The following is a 21,452-nucleotide window of genomic DNA, read 5'->3' on the forward strand; positions in this document are numbered from 1 at the left end:
TAATTGGATCAATTCCGTGCACTCCAAATATAGTACGAACTTAAAAATAATTTTATAGGTATAATCTACTCAAAACATTTAGTGGTCTAACAAAAAAATAAAAATAAAAAATACACTTGTATGGTGTACGATGTTAATTGTTATATAAAAATATATATTATTTTTATTATACTGAGTGATGAGTTAGATACGGACAATCTAGTGGTCTTAGTTAATATGATCGAATTCAACTTCGGGGACGCATGCATTGTTTTCCTTATAGAAAGTATAGTTGTAGGATCCTAATCCAGTTTTAGCCTTTTAGGATATCGTCTTTATAATTTATTTCGAAAATTATTCTTCTTATAAGATCCATTTGTAATTAATGCCCTTAATTCAAGGAATTTACTTTCAATATTTCAGCGTTATTCAAGGCTCTGAATTCTCAGGTTAATTTGACGTTTCAGAATGATTTAAGAGCTAAAACCTCATTTTATAGAGTCCTAATAAGGTGTTTTAATTACCAACACTAAGTGCTGTCAATACACAATATAATTAGATATACCATACATAATTATCCCGTATTAACATTAACATGAAAGAAATTAATAATATATATAGATTCATTTTATGTAAGTAGTTGGGGTTTGTGAGGCTGTGCATCATCACTGTCTACTTGTTGATTCATGAGTCATGACTAACGTGTTCATTGCTAAAAAGATTGATAGGAACAAAGACAATAATTGACAGGCTAACAACTGCAACATTTTTATGTATGGTAAGAAAAGATGAGTTGTACATTGTGGATATGCATAATGCATCATTATGTAGCCAAATCTTCCACTATTGTAAATGCTCTGTTCCAAATTATTTGATCAAGGCACAAAGAACAGGAGGAAATCTTTCATTCCATGTAAGGTTGAAACGATGAGAAATAAATAATGAAAGAATGCAGCAAGCTATGAACAGCTCTCATGGAATCCAGTAAGCAGTATGATGTAGCAGAGCCAGTAGCAGCAGTGCAGGGGAACAAAGAAAGAGAACCTTTCACTTGAAGAGATGTTACAGAGGCATCATCTGAACCGTTGAATCTAAGGGCTTGGATTACTCGGCATCTGCACTGTCGTTGCCTAGTGGTGCGGTTGTCCTCTTGCTCATGTTTGCTCGTTGCACCAACCGAACCAAGGCCTCAACGACTTCTGACATGGGAGGCCTGAACTCAGGTTCCGACTGTCATGGCATTACAGAGAGCCGTGAGAAGATGGTGGAATGAAGTAGGCAGAAAAGTGTGATGGATTCGACTAAAATGTTATGATTACTGATTAGCATAGAGTTGCCAATTTGGTTTAGTTTCAGCTCAAAGTAATACCTGGACACAGAGAGCAATCACATCAGCAAAGCGGGAGAGGGATTTGACTGGATAAAGTCCTTCAAGTGCTGGATCAACCATCTTAGACAGTGCATCAATGTCATGGAGCTGAGGTGTCGCCCATCGAACTAAAGATTGCTCGGGTCTTGGCCTTGAGCTATGTCAGCAAAAAGATAAACAATCAGAAAAACCGTCATATGTAGATTGTTTTCTTGTCTGTGCGTGTATTTTTGAAATGAAGTACCAGAAGCTCAAATAACGTTACCTATCGAATGGCTTTCTTCCAGTAATAAGTTCCAACATGACCACCCCAAAACTATACACGTCGCTCTTTATGGTATACTGCCCGGACATGGAAACCTCAGGTGCACCATAACCAGACCCTGAATTATGGTTCAAAGCCTGCAGAAATTTCAACGGTTTAAAAAATTGGAATCATTATAGTCAAATACACAGCAGCACTCATGCAATTTTACTGAACTGAAGATGGGTCATAACCAGAAAATGATCCAAACTATGGAAAATAGATCCTATAGAAACACTTTGCAATGTATCTAGGATTCAAATAGTCAAATCACCAACCTGATCTTCATCTGGTATAAGGCTTGCTAATCCAGAGTCTGATAGATGAGGATTGAGCTCCGAATCAAGTAAAATGTTGGAAGAAGTAAAATTTTTATGAACCACTGAAGGTGAGCAAGCTTCATGTAGATACCTGCAAAGAGTACGGTGCTTAAATAAGCTTGCAGGTAAATGTATGTATAGGAAATAGAAATTATTAGCCTTCTATAGGGTATAGCTCCAAATTTTTGTGTATTATAGTTTCAGTGTCTTAAAGCCAAAGCGATGCAAGAATTACAATATGTATACTACTGACATAGTTTTAAGTTTGCTTGCAGGTTTGCTCATGATTCAGACTACTGAATATGACCAGCAAAATGACTTTCAAGTATTGAAGAGATAACTAGAAAATTAATCAGCATTTATGGAATTATAAATGAATCTGAACTTACTCCAATGCACGTGCTGTCCCCAATGCTATCTTAACTCTGCTGTTCCAAGTTAGTGGCTTGGTGTACTCATCTGAGAGATGAAGGAAATCATGCAAAGAACCATTTTTGTGGAATTCGAAAATCAGTAGATACTGTCCATGCTCTGAACAGTATCCTACAAGCTCGGTGACATTTGCATGATGCAGCTGAGATGTTGTAGAAACCACATCCAGAAAATCTTCAGGGTATTGGACAGCAGAAGAATTAATTTTCTTTACAACACGAACCTGCAACAATATCGTATGTGAAGAAGTGCAATTGGTGATGATATATAGATTCCTAATTGGGAGGCAAACAACTCTTGCTCCAAAAGCCACATTGGATACATGAGAATAAATTACCTTCCCATCTTCAAATTGAGCCCGGTAAACACGACCTATTGATCCCTCACCAAGAAGATTTTCAGCACTGAAGCTATCTGTAGCAATCTGCAAGTCTGCAATAGAATACTGAGTAGCACTTATCCGCGCTGTATTGATTTTCTTGGGGGGAGCAATGGGTTTGGGTGATGCATCATATTCATCTAAGCGAAACTCGACAGGTGGAGCTCTTAGAGGTCTTAGATTGACAGCAGCAGGAGTCTCAAACGTTTCTGTGCTCATTGTGGAGGAAGTTTCAAGAGATTTCATCTCTGTTTGGCAAATGGTTGAAAACAGAAGATTATGTAAAGAGCATAATTGCTAAATAGAACACAAAGAAGTTAAACACAATTAAGGTAACATATATTTGTGTTAAATATACCATCAATTACTCACATACATCTTCCAATCCATTAATTGTGTTTTACAAGTAGGAAATTTTTTTTCAAGCATTTCTATCATTAAGATCCGTACAGTGATCTACCAGTGATGATCAACAGAGAAAGGAATAAAATCTAAAATAAAGTTTTGGCTCAAAAGACAACACAATACCTTGTTTCGAAGCAAGAGGAGAAAACATCTCATTTTCACTTTTTTCTATATCAGTTGATTTCCTTCTTGATCTTCTCTTCATAACAAAGAAAGCTACTATTGCTCCAATAACTAAAATGGATATTACAATTCCAGCAATAGCACCACCACCTATACCAGATTTCCCACCACCATCACTGTCATTTGACGCACCGCTTCCAGATTGGCGATTTCTATTGGGCTTGTTTGCAGGTGGTGTGCCAGGAGGGGGTGGGGGTGCAGGCCCCGAGTTCCATGTATTACCGTCCGTTCTGTTACAAAAATTGTGAATCAGACCTGACTAAAGATTCTTTCCAGAAATAACAATTAGTGTAATACAGTCTGAAACACTCACTGTAAACTATTTATGCTTTTCAGCTGCTGAGGAATCCAGCCGGTAAAATGGTTGTTCTCAACATTCCTGGAATAAACAGTAAATGTCATTAAAGCATTTCAACTATTTCATTTAATTGTGTATCAAAGGAAAAAATATATACAACTCACAGCTTATCAAGGGGTAGATTTGCGAGGACATCAATGGTCCCAGTAAACTGGTTGCTCTGCAAATTCCTACACAATGAGAATGTGCCAATGTGAACATTATTTGAATGAAATACAAATAAAGATTTAAAAAAAAAAAAAAAAAAAAAAAAAAAAAAAACTGTATGTACTTACATGTTGCTCAAACTTGTAAGTGATGCAAAACTTTGAGGAAGATTACCCGCCATAGAATTGAAAGACAAATCCCTGAAATAAAAAAAAAGTATTAGGTTGGGGCGTTCAGAGAAATTTCATGGCAAGCAGAAGAGATAAGGTACACCAAGGGTAGTATAATACTTATTCAGAAGAGATAAGGTACACCAATCACTTAGATTTCTAAACTAATTACCCCAAGAACTTGTAGGAACTATTTCCTTATCAATAGTTCCTTATTTCATTAAAAGCTAGTATGGTACATCATGCCATGAATTTCTGGGAAGATTTCTCATTTAGATCTCAGTAAGATGAAAGTAAAACTAATTCAGAAAGAATCCAGATGAAAGTCTCAGTCTTACATTGTTGAGAGAGAAGAAAGAGATCCAAACATATCGTTCAATTGGCCCTGAATTTGATTGTGACTCACATCTCTACAATTGGAAAGAAGAATAAGTATAAGTTGCAAAAACAAAATTCCAAATCAAAGTTTGCAATCAAAAGTGGAAAAAGCGTGATCAGTGCAATTGACTTACAAATATTGAAGAGAAGTCATTTGTGAAATGGAAAAAGGGAGTTGACCGTTAAAACCACAATTAGCAAGATTTCTGCATTGTAAAAAGATTGTTAAGCAGCAAGAGACATGTTCATAAAAGGAGAGCTGAACAAATATGCAGATATGAAGCTTACAGTCTCTGCACATTTGGAGGAAGCTGATAAGGTAACTGGTTCCCAAGATTGTTGTTACTTATATCACTGAAAAATCCCAAGAAACCATCATGTATACAAGTCTAAAAAACCACAACATCTAGCACATAATTGATTCCAGTTGTCTTACAAGTTGGTTACAGATTTCAGTTGATCCAATTGGAATCCCATATTTCCAGTGAGTCCTAGATTTGAAATTTTGCTGGAAAAAAAATAATAAATTGAGAACTAAGTATTAGGGGCAAGAGCTAAAATACATGGTTTTTCAAAGTCAAGGCAAAATGCAGGATGATATGAAGGGAAAAGATGATCACATTTCAGTTACTTTGTTGCCCGAGCAAGATATGCCCTTCCAGGATTCTCCACAGGGGTCACCATCATTTGCTTTCCAGTTTGTTAGCTGAGCTGGTGAATTCAGGCTGGTAAACATACCCCTTAGGACAGAGGCTGGAAATTCAAAAACACAAGTAATAAATGTTATTATTTGTTGTATGCCTAAACATTTTGAAGCAATGGCATTTCTGAATAGTTTTACTTTCATCTTACTATTCCCTGATCATCATGATCAGAAATGTTCAACAACTATCAGACTAGAGTATGAAATATTGAATTTTTCATAGTTAGAAACAAAGCAAGTGGCAAACTGTTCTAAGTTGGAAACACGAATTTTAAAGAAAAAATATATTTTGAATCATTTATTATATCCATCAAATGTGTACCACCCATCATTTGATTCAGAATAATATGACACAGCTCACAAACAAATTCAGCTGTTGGACTAATGATTTGCCAGTGAAAATCATGCAGATTTTTCCTTGTCAGTATCAAAATATGCATCCAAGAATGATAACCCACAAACAAGATACTAAAAATGCATTTGTTCACAAGAGATCACCACTCTGAACTCTCTCTTAGAGTTGCCTGCCCATCCAGAAAAGTATGGACTGTTAAATCTCACTATCTCAGTTTATATTAATCCATTTCACATCACATATACAGACATCATAACAAAAAATTGGCATCTTTACTCATCATCTCCAAATCCAACACGCACTATAGAGTCCAAAAGTGCAGTAGATTGAAGAAAAAGAACTAACCGTCACTTGGATCTGTATCAGCATTAGCTGAGCTCAGCCCATTAACCAGAATGCCAATGAGAAGCGCCGCAATCGCCGCAGATGCCTCCCCCATCATCTTCTTCTTCTTCTTCTTCTTCTTCTTTCACCAGACCCAAACCAGTTCCAGATAGGGAACAGAAAGGCTTTGTCAGAGCTTTTCCCTTTCTTAAATCCAAGGTATATGCAAACCCAGAAAGTAAAGTGTGTAATTTAATGTCTGCACATCACTTTCACTAATAACCTTACGTCGAACAGGTGGAAGGGGTTAATCCCGTGTAGCATATCCACACCCCATTTTCTAACAAAAAAAGCTGGCAGCCTGGCAGCTACGATCCACCAGAAGATTCCACGACGCGGAATTCTCTTCCTGATTTCTTTATTATTATATATATATTTCAGAGGCTAATAAGTTTCACCAAATCCAGAAAACAACGATGGTAACAACACGTAGACATGGCAGTAAAATACGTAGAGCATGGAATTACAGAAAATGTACAGCGATAATGTCGCTGTAAATCTGTAACAAATGATAGATTTGCTTTCGGAAAATGGCATCTATAATTCGATTTTCCTTTTTAAGAAGATCTTTATAGGACGAGAAAGAAAGATCGATCCGTAATCTACTACCCGTATCGGATATATAACTTTCACTAAAATCAGTATTTTGATCACAAAGGATGATATGCATCCAGCTCAACATAAAAAGACATGGAGAGATTATCTCTTTCGGGACAATAAAACTATTTTTATTCATTATTTATTACGTAGTATGAATTAATATGTTTCATCCCGCGTTTGTAAGATACTAAATTTTTTTAGTAATTTTTTAAAATTCATTGATTACTTCCGTCAAATCTATTAAATTTATTTCAATTCAATTCGCATTTGTCAGAGATAGATAAGATCTGCATTTATATAGTAATAATTCACTACCAAAACGATATCAATCTATGCATTTGAAAAGTTGGACTAAGCTTGTAAACTTAGATCATGACACACGATATACGTTATCAATATAAGTAGATAGTGAATAAAGAGTTAATATTTGATATAGCATTATAATACTTAATTAAAAAAATTAAAGGAAAAGAAATCCTTATCTTTTATAAATTAAACGTTTAATAAAAAAAAAAGTAGGAAAAAATCAAATAAAATGACCATTTTGAAATCTCGGAGCTCATACTAATGCAAAAGACTTTTTTTTTTTAATGCTACTAGCTCTATTACATTGTAGTATCTGTTCATATACTTTCTCAACTTACTGAAACACAAAGAGCTAATAATACCTCTACTGAGGCTCGAACTCACAACCTTCCAAATGGAAGTCCAACCCGAGTACCATTAGACTTTAGTTGCTTGATTAGTAAATAAAATAAACCAACACGTGCCAATATAATCATCCTCAAATGATTGATTCAAACCAAAGTTGTTATTTGACAGCTACTAATTAACAACATTAATTCGGAAAAATGGGAATCTTAGGAGTAATATAGCATGATGTATGTAATTGACTGATTAATTTGATAGGTTTTCTTTTTTATTTTCGTTCAACAATTAGAAACTTAATTAAAGATTTAGTTCCATAATTATTATCATAGTCAAATTATTAATAATTTTAATTCCTAAAGTACATATTAATAAGATTTACTCAATATACATAAATAAATCATGATATTGAAATTTCTCGTATAGTACAAAAAACGCGAGTATCACTTGCTTTTTACGTTGCCAATTATAAAATAAAAATGTTTTCAAAAAACTCATTTAGGACTTAGACTTCTAACAGAAAAGCATATCCAAATGAATTTTTATTTAAATTGTCCACTTTTTAAAACCTTCCTATTTTTATCACTCATTCTAAATTTATTCATATTTCTGTATTTTGACCAGAAATTAATGTGTATACGATAGATGACAGCAGTGGATTTTCGGTGAAATTTGGCATTTTGTTTGACCAAACCGACAAATTGGTGGGATATGTGATGGGAATATTTTATTTATTTATGGTAGAATTTGGTTGCTTAAGAACAGTGCAACCTCTCCTATGATGTTTCAACTACACCTTCAGTGATTTTAAAAACAATTTCCACACTATCTATAAATTTATAAACTTGATAAGCATGTCTTAAAATGAAGATCCAATGAATTCAAGAAAAGTTAAGAAATGTTGAGACTTCACACATGGAGCTTCTGAATATAAAAACTGCAGAAACAGATAGACTCAGAGGTAACTGCAAGTTGTTATGGGAGGGAACTGGCACAAGTCTGGGGACAGCTATGCAGCTAATAAGTTTCAAGTTGGAACCAGACCAGAACCCTTCATTTCTTTTATGAGAAGTGACAAAAACCAGCAGGAAGGATCAATTGTAGACCATGTATTTTGGAGTGGCACTGAATTTCTGGTACCCTTTGATGACTTTGTTGACGGCATCTAGAAAGTCCTTCTCTGTAACAGTCTTTCTTCGTGCTCGAATTGCGTACATTCCAGCCTCGGTGCAAACACTTCTTATGTCAGCTCCTAAATCAAAGAGATCCACAAAAGTTGTTTAAAGTATCAGAATTGTTAAATGTTCATACTGTAAATCTGTCAGGGACAAGGTCAAGCATTATTTTATGGTACTTCTTCCTTGCTGTTTCAGTAAACAATTCTATCTGATAATGAGAGCAGATTCACTAGGCTCATATTTACCACTGATTACTGGTAATCTTGTTTCATGGACAGATAAAGCAAATAAAACATGGGAAACCTTACCGGTAGAGTTGGGACAAAGACGGGCTAGAAGTTCAAAACGGATGTCTCTTTCACAGTTCATTGTCCTCGTGTGAATCTTGAAAATCTGTGTCCTGCTTTCCAGATCAGGCAAACCAAACTCGACTTTGCGATCCAACCGTCCAGGACGCAGTAGTGCTGGATCAAGGGTGTCAGGTCTGAAAGAAATAATAAGATGATGTCACAAGCTTGTTGCAAAACTGTACTCCGTAGTTAGGTTATGGTGAGAACTATGAACTATGTCCTAAAGCTGCAAGGCAGACATACCTATTTGTTGCCATGAGTACTTTAATATTCCCACGTGCATCAAAGCCATCAAGCTGGTTCACAATTTCAAGCATAGTTCGTTGAACTTCATTGTCTCCCCCTACACCATCATCAAATCGTGCTCCCCCAATAGCATCTACTTCGTCAAAGAACACAATGCAAGCCTTTTTAGAGCGTGCCATCTGTGATATATGCCAAAAAAACAAAAACAACAAAACTATTCAGAAAGACAGAAACCCAAGTAATGGCAGAAAAATAACTTCCTTCAGTTACATCATAACAAGAATTCCTTTTAACCTGAAAGAGTTCGCGAACCATCCGAGCTCCTTCACCAACATATTTCTGGACTAGTTCACTACCAATGACACGGATAAAACAAGCATCTGTTCTATTAGCCACTGCCCTAGCCAGTAGTGTTTTCCCTGTTCCAGGAGGACCATAGCAAAGAACACCCTTAGGTGGGTCAATTCCGAGCTTCACAAACTTTTCTGGGTGGAGCATTGGCAGTTCAACCACCTAACATTAACATCCAAAATACCAATACAAAAAAAATCACTTCTCAAAGGTCATAGTGGGAAAAGTAATTGAATAAGAGAAAATGAAAATAAAAGAAATTTGAAGTGCTACATCAAAAGTGTCAAAATACAGAAAGTGGCATAAATAAGAAGCTAATTAGAATTTAGAAGAATACCTCTCGCATCTTTTCAATTTGTTCCTTGCATCCACCAACATCATTGTAGGTCACATCAGGCTTTTCCTCAACTGTCATCATGGTGACACTTGGATCAATTTTGGGAGGCAAAGGAATCTGGATTTGATATTTATTCCGATCAACTCTGCAAATATACCAAAATAAATTTAAATCACAAAAAAGTAGCAGGTTCCCTATCTCACGATTCAATCCCAGTAGTAACTTAGAAACATTCATTTAATGTCTGCCCTGCATACAGGCAGTGAGACATCAATCACCCAGTGCTTTAGAATAGCACAACGGAGGGGGGAAGAGAACATACCCAACTCGCATGCCCTCTTCAATATCAGTTGGTGAAACTTTGTCACCCAATCCAACAACAAACTGCGAGAATAAAAACGGTGTGAAATCAATCAACCAGGTGAGACTTTGTCCTTGCTTACTCATTAGCATATACAATTTGTCCAGTTACTCATTAAAATACAAAAGTAAAAGTAAAAAAAAAAAAAAATAAAAAAATAAAAAATTGAATTCCATATATTGCGTAGTGCACTAGTGCATACAGACAGCGATCAGTAAAAGGAAAGCCAGCATACCTTTGCTATTTGCTTCACATTTATCACATATTTTGCATCTTCAGTATTAGGACTGATTATTTTTGTACATCTTGCCACCTGTCCACAAGCACCAAATTATAGCTTTAACACAAAGTATGTGAGTGATAAAAGAACCATGTTCAAATCTTCCCAATAGACAAACCTGAAGGGGTTGCTCCTCCTGCATCATTTGCTTATCAGAAACCAAATCCCATTGGCTTGGTGCAGCTAAGCCAGTGTCAGATTCCTTAATACCTAGAGCAACATAAAAATTATTTGCATAGTTATATAATAAAAACCCCAGAAAAGCAATAGGAAATCGCTGCTATAAGTTTCCTTCTCACTCACTCCAAGCAATGATCCACCCCAACAAGCAACCAAAAGCTATTGATATATTCTCATATTGTATGTACAGGAACCATGAAACACACATTGTATAGGAAAAATATTTAGACTAAGACCAGAAACATACCACATAAATCATTAATCTTTTTAGCCATTTCCTTGATTTCCTTTTCAGCTTTCTTTATGCTTGTTGAATAAGGTCCCAGACCCTGCAGAAAATCATTTAAATATCAAAGCTAGTTACTAAGTTACAAAGGCAATTTAATCATTTTAATGAAACACAGATATTAACACAAAATAACTGAGGGATAATACTTCTATAGTACACCAAATCTAGATGTCATTCTGTAAAAAAGTATCATACTGACTCTACCAGTTCTGAAGTAGCAGACCACCTAAGCTACTGAAAGCCAAGAGGCACACATCAATGCCCTAGATTAATAGTATATTACCAGAAAGCTAACTTAAAGTTCCAACACCGAAAGCTTCCAGCTAAAAATTATCAATGAACTTCAAAAAGCATGCTTCACGCCCTAATGCGAGCCCAAAATTGGGTAGGATTCAAACTAAACATGCATCCAAACCCTAGATCACAATAATTCCACCCAAAAAATACCCTAGCTACCAGCTCAGATTTTGCATACCGCATATGATACACCAAATCATGGGAAAAAAGGTACTCTTAGGACGGCTTTCCAGTAAACGCATACTACATACAAAATCTGTTTAGCAGCGCAACCAATAGGTCTGGTAACAACACACATAAGAACAAATAATTAGCGTTTAGAAGAGCAATACATATGTCTTAAGGAGAGCAATATCGTCCTCATCGAGCGGCCTAGGGTTCTTCTCGTCCTTGATCTCATCCTCCACATCCCGGGCGGGTGCCATGCTTCCGAGATTCCTTTCTTCTTCTTCTCTTCTTCCTCCTAACAATCGCAGAGTTGAGAAAGTTTGGAGAACAAGCTGCTGAAGTTCTTAATGGACGACCATTAAATAGTATCCTGTATTCCTGTCCAATTATACCGCCTCGATTGGGCCAAAATAACGAACCCAGGCCCAAAACAAAGCCTAGTATAAATGCAATTGTTATACCATGGACCAGAGTTCATAGTGCATTATAAATCTTGATACAAATAACTTCTGTATATGTAAACAAATAACTTGATAATTCTTGACACATAATATGATAGTTATAGATATATAAACTATCAACTGAGGTACAAAATGTGTCAACTATAGATACAAAATCTGACTTGATAATTGCTGACACATAATATAATAGCTACATGTACAAAACTATCAACTACAGGTCTACAGGTATAAAATATGTCAACTATAGATACAAAATCTGAAGGTTATTTTTACAAGATAAACCCTGATCCATAGTATAATTTGTCATGTAAATGACTCGAATTGAGTTTAAATTTAAACAATATCTCTCTAAATTAGACTTTAGAAAACATACCAAAGAAGCTGGGCAAATTATGATCTGAATCTACCTTATAAGGTGAACTCAAGTCTAAAATACACAATTTACATACTGAGTGTTTACAATTTTACATGGACAATTATTTATACAGCGTTGTGTGAACTAAAAAAAAAAAAAGTATATTTTTAATATATATTTGTCAACCTCTTCCCTGGATTGAAAAAGTGCTAATAGAGGGATTATGAGAAAGTTGCTCGTAGATTATGATATAAAATTTAACCCCAAACTCGTCACAATTATTTAATTAGCTGACTAAAATTTAACTTGACATGATTATTTAACTAGCTTGCTAGAATTTCACCAAACTCAAATTAAATTTGCACCCTTACTAATCACTATAACAATACTTCTTAATCAAATGAATTATTTGTATAATAAAGCAATAAATAGTGGGAAAAAAAATCAATATAAATCTAATGTAACTATCAATGTCAAAAATCAAATTAAATTACACATTAGAAACCGTACCAAAGAAATAAAAAAAATAAAAATTAAATAATAATAATAAAAAAACCACCAAAAAAAAACAAAAAAAAAAAACAAAAAAAAAAAAAACACAGTAGAAATTTCATTTATTAATCCAGAAAAAAAAAACATCTATTTGTGGCAACAACTATTGACACATTAACATAAGCACAAAGATCAAAGATTGAAAGAGTCTAATGTCCTGATACCAACTGCTAAAACCTTTCTTCAAAAGAAGTCCATTGCCCTTTGATTTGAGCTGTGTGAAACATTCACTAAGAAAATCAAATCTGCTTTGAAGACCAATATGAAATCTATGGCAGCTAATGACAGAAATGTTTCCTGCTAAAGTGAATGCCGATATTTAACAACTTCCATCAAGTTCAAATTATATCTTTGGCATATTGCAGATATCATGCTCTCGCTTAGACCATCCGCTGCATCTCCAAGGTTAAGAAGTTTCTGAAGTTCCACTGATGGGACTAAAACCTGTCCATACCGTCAATAGAGTTCATCAAGCATAATCTATCATCAATGATGAAGGATTCATATACATCTACAACAGCCAATACAATGATCAAAGTACTGATAGGAAGGAATTGGTATAACATTTGGAAATGAAGAGCTTCATACTTTTCCAACTCCGATTATCCAACTCGGAAACTTTGGAGGAAAATTTCTAAACAATTCATATACCGAATGCTTGTCAATCATTTTACATTTCATTATTGATTATCACCCACTTAGCAATATTATTAACCTGGTATTTCCTTGTTCTAGTTCCCTATTTTAGCTCAACTTAATGTCCTGATTTCAGAATTTCTTCAGTGTCTTTCATAACCATGTCAAAATGGCATCAACATAGTGACCAAACAAACCAACTTGGTTGGCGTGAGTGGCAGTGCACCTCATCCCTTAAGAGAGGTCGGGAGTTCGAACCCCCTCTCGTATGGAAAAACCAATCTGGCATTTTGACCAGCACTTTGCCCTTAATTGGGCCGGGGCGGTGCGAATGGGGATTAGTCTGAGTATGGTACGAGCTTAAAGGTGTCTCCTACAATTAGGGTCTGCTCAGGACACCTCATGGCTTGACCAAAAAAACATAGTGACCAAACATTTAGTTATTTGGCTTCAGTACTTCACAAGCTAGATAGCCGATGGTGCTACTCCTTACCCAAGATGTTGCTTTATCTCCACTACGTTGATCTCAGACCTTGGTCCTTGAGAATTTTCATTAAAGTTAGATCACCTTAAGGCAAAAAGTCTAAACTTTGTTTCCAAGAGCATGTCTATTTCTAGCAGGTAATAAGATTATGTCATACAACATCTTCATAATAAGCTGCAGGAAACATAGCAAACTTATCTTGTCTTGCCTGTAGCACTGGAAAATATTTTTTATTTTGGTCCTGTTTGGTAAAAAATTGGCCTATAGGCCAATTTTGGCTTATTTGATCACTATTAATTATTTGATTTAGTTAAAATATCAATATAAATGTTTGGTTAATTAGCTTTTGCAACTCCAAAAGGCTAAAATACAAAAAGCTACTCCAAGCAACTTTTTCAATTAGCTTTTTGAGAAAAGAAATTATACCAAACAGCTATCAGCTAACAGCTAATTTACCAAACACTTTTTTTATAATCAGCTAATGTTATCAACTATTTATACCCTCAAATTAACACAATCAGCTAACAGCTAACAGATATCAGCTAACAGCCATTTTACCAAACAGGGCCTTTAATTCTAAGGATCAGAAGTTTGGTGCAAGGTTAGCAACGAATGTAAGACTTCAGGCTTGGCATTAGAGTAGAATTTATGTAAAGATCAATTGGAAATTCTTACCCATGGAGATCTTAGGTTATTGCAATTTTCTTTTGAATGGGCTTTCATACTTCTGTTCTCATTTGCAGTTTTTTCATTGAAATTTTGTTTGGTTGGGCAATCTGTAACTAATTCAAGAAGTTTCTCACTCCCCTGAAAGAACAAACCAACCAGTTTCATCAGAAAGCGAAATTACAATAGCTCTAAACACACAGGAAAGAGAAAGTAACTGCAAGCAACATTGCTAAGCTTCAGTAAATTAATAAACTTGGAGCCGAGATAAGTACTAGTTTCCACCAGAAATATAAAAGGAGTAGTTAATATTAGTTTATTAAGGACAATTCTATCTTTTTGATAGCAAGGTGTATAGGCTACACCTATATTTCATCACCAGGATATTTCATGACTTCAAAATGTTCCGAAGACATCAAGTTCAGATAAGTTTTACTTGTCAGCATTCCTAAAGAAGATTTGCTCACCTTCAAAGCTCTCCAGTGAGAGTATGTGCGGAACAGGATCCAAAAGAAAGGGATGTTAGGCAAAGGTAGCACCTATAAAGAATGAAAATGGAGAACACTCTCAATATGTAGAAAAGACTACTTGTCAAATTGACGTAAACAAACAAAAAAATTTCTAGACATTCCACACAGGTGATTAGAATACCATAAAGACTGACGACAATGGAAGCAAAACAGCCGATCCGTACAAGTACTGCTTGTGAATAACTGCTCCCCTAACAATCCAGGGATAAAATTTTAGTTAAAAAAAACATTCAGGAGTATTCCATAATCACCATATTAAATTAAAGTAAATTCATGGTAATTATGATTCACCAAAATACTATTGAAAAGAAGACAAGCAAAACATTTCACATTACCTGAAGGCAATGTGTCTTAGCCTTCGACGAACTAGTCGACCATTTAAACTGCAAATTTTAAAATATATACTAACTCTTCAGCATAAGCCATGTGAATAAGAATGGAATACATTGCTAATCTATAAGCTATGCGTTGGTAGTTTGATACACACACAAGCTTTCAAGCGAAAAGGTATCCATTCATGCACACACACACACATATCGATTCTCATTCCCATTTACTACCAAGTATTTGCTTCGAATTCTGATGTTTGAACCAAATGCACCCATAGTAAATACACACGATTCCACTCTCATCAATGTAGCTAATGCTCCCCAAAATAGTCCTTGTGTCCTTAAGTTATATCTATTGATATGCACATGGTAAACAGACCACTTCATTTCTGAATTCCTTTTCCTTCAGCATGTGCATTCAAGTGAAACAAGCTAAGCCACCATACTAAAGTTCAATTGGGGGAAAAGCAGGGGAAATATACAAAGGGGAAATATACAAACAGAACTTCAAAGACAACACTGTACACATGCACTATAGAACTATACAGAAAACTTGGAACTTTTCAAAAAAATACTCCATAATAATAAATAAATAAATAATCTTCCCTCCCAAAATGGACAGAAATAAATTAGCAAACCATTCTCAAATTCACTCTTTAGAGAAACAGCATTCCAAACCATAGCTCACTGAGATATCGTAGACATCAATGATCTTTTTTTCTTCCAAAGCTATCAGCAAAGTATAAACAACAAACAATCAAAATAAATTAAAGAGAAGCATACCTAGATGGATAGGTGATTTCTACTTGATTGACCTCCTTGGAAATGGATTTCAAGAAGATCTCGGAAGGCTTAACTCTAGACAGCAGCCGCAAGCCCAACCTAACGCCAGGAATTACAAACTCATAAATAGTACTGTAGCAATTGCAGATTTACAGAGGCAACAGTTGTAAACAGAAGTTGATTTACCCATGAATTTTGCTCTTCAAACTCCCAGGCGGTGCCTTTTCCAAATGACTCCACTGATTGCTCATCTGAAATCAACACAGAAAAAAAGTCAGTCAAAAACTCCACACTAACACGTACGAACTTACACATCCGCAAAAGCGCTTAAGAAGGAAAATAACTCTAAAGCAATACACAATACTTAAAAAAGCAAAAATGTAAGACCTTAGTTGTAGCAAAATCGATGGCGAGTTCAATCTTAGAGGCGGTAGGCTTATCCTTGGCGGGGTTGGAGATCCTGGTCCAGAGCTCATTGAGCGTCGAGGGAGTGTTGGCAGACTGTGCGTCGCATGCGGAGCCCGGGTCAACCGATCGGCTGAAGCACCAGTTCCTGCCTCTGATCGGAAACACTATTAACCGAGCTCTCACCATCGATTCTAACGGTTTATCGCCGGATTTTTCAACGAGCGGGGAGCTAAGCGAGGAGGAAGGACTATAATAAATTAATTAATGGTGGACCAGAGGCGTGAAAATGTGGAGAAGGTATAGAGAAGTATGGAGAATCGTGTGTATATATCGGTGGAAATCCGCCGCGAAACGCCTCCGAGGAAGCAAATGCTGCTCAAGTCACTACTCACTGAAGCACTAATCGGACAAAAATGGAGGGAGGAAAGAGGCGGTCCCAGGCGGCTTTAACCTCGGCAGTCTACACTCACCATTCCACACCAAGTCGTATTATTTTTTGCTCTCACCAATTTTATTTTTATTTTTGAATACAATTAAAAAAAAAAAAAAAAACTTTAAAATATACTGTATCAATCTCCTCATTCCCCAAAAAAAACTCTAAAATCTGTAATTCAGTCCTGAAATAAATACTTCGTAAAACATAATTTTTATTAAAATATCACAAATTTAATTCTTAAATCTTTTCAATCAAACTTATTACTTATTAGACACAAGATTTTTTCAACACTATTATACATGAGTAAAATTTTACACCATTAAATAATAATTGTGAATAATTGTGAACGTCTAGTTTGATCCAATAGATTTGCGGTGCTGTACGGTGCGTTTGGACTCCTGGAAGCGGCGGAGGAATGCAACAGATACGGCTGGAGACACGTGGAATGATGAAAGGGAGCCACGATGTTTCTTCCACCTCATTCCGCATAGCTCTTCTCTTTCTTTAATCGGAGAAAGAAAAGATGGAGGCAGTTGGGACACCGAGAATGTGGTGGGCAATGAAGGGCACAAGTAGCAGCATGGTCCTCCTCCGCCGCGGGGGGCTGCGGCTGATAGCGGACAAAGCATCCAACCGCTCCGCCGTGCATGGAACTAAGATCCCAGTCCGTGATGTCGTCGACGTAAGTTGTTTTTCTCTTTGGTTTCATAGACTCTTCAGTTATACCTCCTTCAAGTAAAATAAGTTTGATGGTGTTTCGCAGAAGGAGCAGGTGGAAATGGAGGTTGAGAGAGGCAAGGAAGACAAGGAGAAGAAGAGGAAAGAGGTGGAGAATGCAGTCGACGACCAACTCAAAAACGGGAAAGTGATTTCACCCGAGTCCAGTTCAAACACATCTTGATTCCTGACGCAGACAAGCATTTTCGTTTTGTTGGATGCAATCATACTGTAAAAACTTCATCTTTCAAGCATCAAAATCATGGAATTTTACACCTCATTTCTCTCCCCCATCTGTATTACAATAGATCAGTGAGACTTGATCGTTCAGTGTATACATATTACAAGACAATTAACACTAAAATAAATAAGGGATCTAACCTTCCTCAGCTGCTTCTACGAACCGCCCACGAACCCATTTCTTGGATACTGCTGTTGGCTTAGCCGGGGGAGGCGGGTTACTTATGGGCTGAGATGTAAATCCATTTGGCCATGGCTTCTGCTTACCTTCTTCGACCTCACTTCTCTTGTGATCACCGTCTACTTCTTCTGCAGTGTCCAACTTCCTTAACCCAGCATCGGCTGCTAATGGAGCCATATTACTGGAAAACGTTAGGCCCAGTTTTTCCTTGCAGCCAAGTGAATCATAATCACTCAAGCTTGACAAAAAGGCTGCGCCTTTACCATTAAGTAAAGGGTGCAAGTGTTTCCCAGTAGACTTGAAGTTGTGAATGCCATCACCATTAGGCAGTAATGCATGGGCTCTGTTTGATTTTCTTTGGTCAACTTCCTCCAAAGTTTCAAGTTTTGTCAGTGTCATGTCATCAACACTAGCTGGTTCAGTTGGAGTGAGTGAATACTCTGTGCCATTTTCAACAGAATAGACATCTCCTATATCTATGGACTCAATGTAACGAATTGCTTCTGCAATGAGCTCCCTGCTTTCAATAAGGGATGCTTTAGCTACAGGACTCTTTGTGGCAGCAATCTCAAGTGCCTTTGCAGCCTTCTCAGCCTCAGCAATCAATAATCTGAAAATATGATCAGGCAAAACATCACATCAAACTTCAATTATCCTGTATAGGATACTAGTCAGGCAAAATAAGAACATGGGACGCAGATAAGAATGTGGCAGTTATGTTATTGTCTTCTTGCTTGAATATCTTTTACATAAAAGTAACCATGAGGCCATGTGATGTTAGAGTGTGTGTCCTTCAAGAATGAACTTACTTTGCTCTGGCCAAGGCTTCATCCTTCTTGTTGTCTATCGCTGCTCTCTGTGTTCTGATATTCTTTAGCATTTCTAGCTTGGAACTTGCTAAAGGATCCATGTATTTTGGTATACTACTTCTGTCCAACCTAACTTGTTGAGTTTGACTCTTTGGTTTATTGAGTGCTAGACCATTTATATCATCTTTCTTCGTTGATGGGCTTCTTTTTCTGGTCTGTCCATTGCTGCTTGGCCTTTTCCTTTTCTTTCTTTCAACACCATCAGGTACACCACGTTGTTTAGCGATAGCAGAGCAGACCCGATTACGGTATTCCTATTTGGAAAACATATAAAGGGTTATAATTAAGCAAGTGTGAAATATTTGAGTGGATTACCACTAATGTTGGTTCGCAGAGCCATTTCTAACACCAAGCAGAGGGTGGAGAATGAGAAATAACAACAATTACAACCTAGACTGTACTAAGAATTCCCACATTTGCGAATGCTTCTTATAATCTTATTTGTTGTATATGCAAGCAGTTTATCAGAAGATTATAGCATCAAATCATGAATAACAGATGGGCTGTACTAGCAAGTAAGAGCAACTATTTCTAAGTGATATGGGTTCTTACAGGATCCGCCCATTTGGCTGCAATGGCTTCAGAAATCTTCCTCCGTTGCTCAGCAGACTTGGGTTGATTCTTGCTGCCCATTGGCTTCTTTTTCCTTTGTTGAACACTCTGCAGCCATTCCTGCTCCAGCTGTTCATTCAAAATCTTGTAGGAGCCCCACTGCAACTCTTCCTCGCCAAAGAGCCCATTCCTAGAAGCTTCTGCTAATAAATTCTGCCATTCAAAGTAGCAAGTCTCCTGCAACATCAGCTTCTTACGACGTTTTTCCCAATTAAGCTGCATACTAGCTCCTATTTTCATCCTTGTTTCACCACTGCCATAATCATTTTAAGCATAGATTTCACGATGTCAGGACAAAAATGGCGAGGGAAAGCAAATAAGCATTTTACTAACCAATCAAACAAGAGCTCATCCAAGCTACCAATCATTTCAAGGTAAGACTTAATAACAAGCAATACATACTATCATGATTGTTCTCCTTAACACTTCCTAACACCATAAATGATAGAACTACTAAACCCAATCTTTTTGTTGTTTGGAATGGATGATATACATGCTATTCATGACACTCAATTCTATTAATCAAAGACTCATCCTTGAAAAGGGTCAACCGTTAGCAGAATGTGCTAATCCAGGATGTACAAGAAAATGAGACAAATTAAACAAACAAAATATGAATTGCCATGAATTCCTTGGGGACATTAGATTTATGACATTAGAATACAAATTTATGATACAAAAGCTTTTAAGAACAAAAGAAATTTAGTGTTACACCCCACCTTTGAGCATGCCCAAGGTTGGCTAGCTTCATCTTGACCTGTGTAAGCTGAAATTATTAGTAAAAAAAAAAAAAGGCATAGCCAACCTGTATTAATGGTTAATCTAAGATTCTAAGTGCTTTGATTATGCACTTTGTGATATGTGGTGATACCAGAGTTGGCTCATTCTGGATTGTCTGGTGTCATTAGATTTGTACAGAATTGTTCTTGATGCCAGCCTCTTTAATACTATTATTATTTCCTTATATTTTGCATCAATTCATTACATTACTGCTACATGACATCACCTTAGGGTCCTGCATTGCAAGCCTGGTTCTCTCTCTAATCCGTTGCAATGTTTCTGCAAATGAGCATGCTTATCAAGTATAACAAAACAAATTTAAAAAACAAAAGCCAAAATAAAGAATTTAGAATTACCAGGACTGTGCTTCCTGCCTTTATTCCAAGGAACTCTCCCTTTGTTAGATTTGGGGACCCTCATCTGTCTTACGCTCTCATCCAATTCAGTTGAATTACCAGTCTCAGATTGCTGCTCCATAGCAGTGCACTCTAAGCTTCTTGATTCAATACTTAACTTCACACAACCTTCATAGCAATCCTTCTCACTGCTCTGGTTAGACTTGGTTACCACTTCCTGAAAAGTAGCCACTGCCCTTATCATTAACCCACCCCGGGGCAGCTTAAGGCCGCCCAATCCCTTAGCTTCTCCCGGGATGCAAAAGGATCTCCATGAAGACGGAAATCCAGTATCCTTCCCATACACAAATCTAGTATTACAGAATAATTTTTGAGAAGTAACTGCAAAAACATTGTTCCGGTAACCAGTAGCAATATCTGCACAACGACAAAACATATATAATTTTTTTTTGTCAGACAACAAAAGGACAAACAACGCACAAAAGCTATTCGAGATAGAATTCCGATTCGCTATGAGCTATAAAACTTAACGAGACTAACTAGAAATCGAAGAAAACAGTGAAAGGAAAACATAAAATGGAACAATTCGAGATAGAATTCCGATTCGCTATGCACTATAACTTAACGAGACTAACTAGAAATCGAAGGACACAGTGAAAGTAAAACATAAAATGGAACAAAATTGAGGGAAAAAATCACCTAATAAATGCATCAGTAGCTCATCCAGTCAACTAAAATGGTGACAGTTCAAGTATTCCGGGAATCTCCGAGCGGTTTTCAGATTCCATGCAGTTTCTCTTGTTCGTTTTCCGCTACTACCGTGGCGGGAGAGACGACGGAGAATCGGTTTTGGACTTCTGACAACACCGCTACGGCCATAGACGCTGTAGCTTTACTGCTTTAGAT

The 21,452-nt window shown here is 36.5% G+C and overlaps 4 protein-coding genes across 4 annotated transcripts; all 4 read right to left on the reverse strand.

Annotated features, from left to right (window-relative positions):
* Positions 1 to 722: 722 nt before the first annotated feature.
* On the reverse strand, positions 723 to 16,832 carry LOC109187487 (protein STRUBBELIG-RECEPTOR FAMILY 7-like). Its single transcript, XM_019337688.1, has 17 exons — positions 16,822 to 16,832; positions 5,828 to 5,936; positions 5,045 to 5,177; positions 4,861 to 4,932; positions 4,713 to 4,778; positions 4,559 to 4,630; positions 4,385 to 4,456; positions 4,005 to 4,076; positions 3,834 to 3,899; positions 3,685 to 3,750; positions 3,312 to 3,601; positions 2,742 to 3,031; positions 2,362 to 2,627; positions 1,931 to 2,063; positions 1,614 to 1,750; positions 1,349 to 1,505; positions 723 to 1,209 (listed from the first exon to the last, which is right to left on the reverse strand). The coding sequence occupies exons 2-17, from the start codon at positions 5,922 to 5,924 to the stop codon at positions 1,084 to 1,086; spliced, it is 2,115 nt and encodes a 704-aa protein (XP_019193233.1). The 5' UTR covers positions 5,925 to 5,936; positions 16,822 to 16,832; the 3' UTR covers positions 723 to 1,083.
* LOC109187495 (26S protease regulatory subunit 7 homolog A) lies at positions 7,949 to 11,492 on the reverse strand. Its single transcript, XM_019337696.1, has 10 exons — positions 11,316 to 11,492; positions 10,645 to 10,726; positions 10,336 to 10,427; positions 10,173 to 10,250; positions 9,899 to 9,960; positions 9,577 to 9,721; positions 9,183 to 9,401; positions 8,886 to 9,067; positions 8,601 to 8,776; positions 7,949 to 8,366 (listed from the first exon to the last, which is right to left on the reverse strand). The coding sequence occupies exons 1-10, from the start codon at positions 11,406 to 11,408 to the stop codon at positions 8,209 to 8,211; spliced, it is 1,287 nt and encodes a 428-aa protein (XP_019193241.1). The 5' UTR covers positions 11,409 to 11,492; the 3' UTR covers positions 7,949 to 8,208.
* LOC109187498 lies at positions 12,560 to 16,846 on the reverse strand. The gene is made up of 8 exons (XM_019337698.1): positions 16,335 to 16,846; positions 16,134 to 16,198; positions 15,948 to 16,046; positions 15,171 to 15,218; positions 14,957 to 15,026; positions 14,773 to 14,844; positions 14,315 to 14,446; positions 12,560 to 12,963 (listed from the first exon to the last, which is right to left on the reverse strand). Exons 1-8 carry the CDS (start codon positions 16,539 to 16,541, stop codon positions 12,820 to 12,822), a joined length of 837 nt encoding a protein of 278 aa, XP_019193243.1. The 5' UTR covers positions 16,542 to 16,846; the 3' UTR covers positions 12,560 to 12,819.
* Positions 16,847 to 17,020: 174 nt separating this feature from the next.
* On the reverse strand, positions 17,021 to 21,452 carry LOC109187488. Its single transcript, XM_019337689.1, has 8 exons — positions 21,246 to 21,452; positions 20,547 to 20,963; positions 20,417 to 20,469; positions 20,130 to 20,167; positions 19,351 to 19,663; positions 18,739 to 19,052; positions 17,890 to 18,539; positions 17,021 to 17,802 (listed from the first exon to the last, which is right to left on the reverse strand). Exons 1-8 carry the CDS (start codon positions 21,256 to 21,258, stop codon positions 17,786 to 17,788), a joined length of 1,815 nt encoding a protein of 604 aa, XP_019193234.1. The 5' UTR covers positions 21,259 to 21,452; the 3' UTR covers positions 17,021 to 17,785.

Source organism: Ipomoea nil, unplaced genomic scaffold (genome assembly GCF_001879475.1).
Source record: "Ipomoea nil cultivar Tokyo-kokei standard unplaced genomic scaffold, Asagao_1.1 scaffold1421, whole genome shotgun sequence".
Classification (NCBI taxonomy): domain Eukaryota; kingdom Viridiplantae; phylum Streptophyta; class Magnoliopsida; order Solanales; family Convolvulaceae; genus Ipomoea; species Ipomoea nil.

Bases quoted from the DNA above. Each gene is read 5' to 3' on its own strand.
- LOC109187495 (XM_019337696.1), bottom strand. From the start codon at position 11,408: ATGGCACCCGCCCGGGATGTGGAGGATGAGATCAAGGACGAGAAGAAC. The intron at 10,727-11,315 runs GTATTGCTCTTC...GATTTTCTGCAG, and splicing joins TTGCTCTCCTTAAGACATAT to GGTCTGGGACCTTATTCAAC. The intron at 9,402-9,576 runs GTATTCTTCTAA...TGTTAATGTTAG, and splicing joins AAATTGAAAAGATGCGAGAG to GTGGTTGAACTGCCAATGCT.
- LOC109187487 (XM_019337688.1), bottom strand. From the start codon at position 5,924: ATGATGGGGGAGGCATCTGCGGCGATTGCGGCGCTTCTCATTGGCATT. The intron at 4,933-5,044 runs GTGATCATCTTT...TTTTTTTTCCAG, and splicing joins GGCAACAAAGTAACTGAAAT to CAAAATTTCAAATCTAGGAC. The intron at 2,628-2,741 runs GTAATTTATTCT...ATATTGTTGCAG, and splicing joins CTCAATTTGAAGATGGGAAG to GTTCGTGTTGTAAAGAAAAT.
- LOC109187488 (XM_019337689.1), bottom strand. The intron at 19,664-20,129 runs GTGGGGTGTAAC...TGATTATGGCAG, and splicing joins AACCTTGGGCATGCTCAAAG to TGGTGAAACAAGGATGAAAA. The intron at 18,540-18,738 runs GTAAGTTCATTC...TCATATTTTCAG, and splicing joins GAAGCCTTGGCCAGAGCAAA to ATTATTGATTGCTGAGGCTG.
- LOC109187498 (XM_019337698.1), bottom strand. From the start codon at position 16,541: ATGGTGAGAGCTCGGTTAATAGTGTTTCCGATCAGAGGCAGGAACTGG. The intron at 15,219-15,947 runs GTATGCTTCTCT...TAAAATTTGCAG, and splicing joins GAAATCACCTATCCATCTAG to TTTAAATGGTCGACTAGTTC. The intron at 14,845-14,956 runs GTATTCTAATCA...CATTCTTTATAG, and splicing joins CATTGTCGTCAGTCTTTATG to GTGCTACCTTTGCCTAACAT.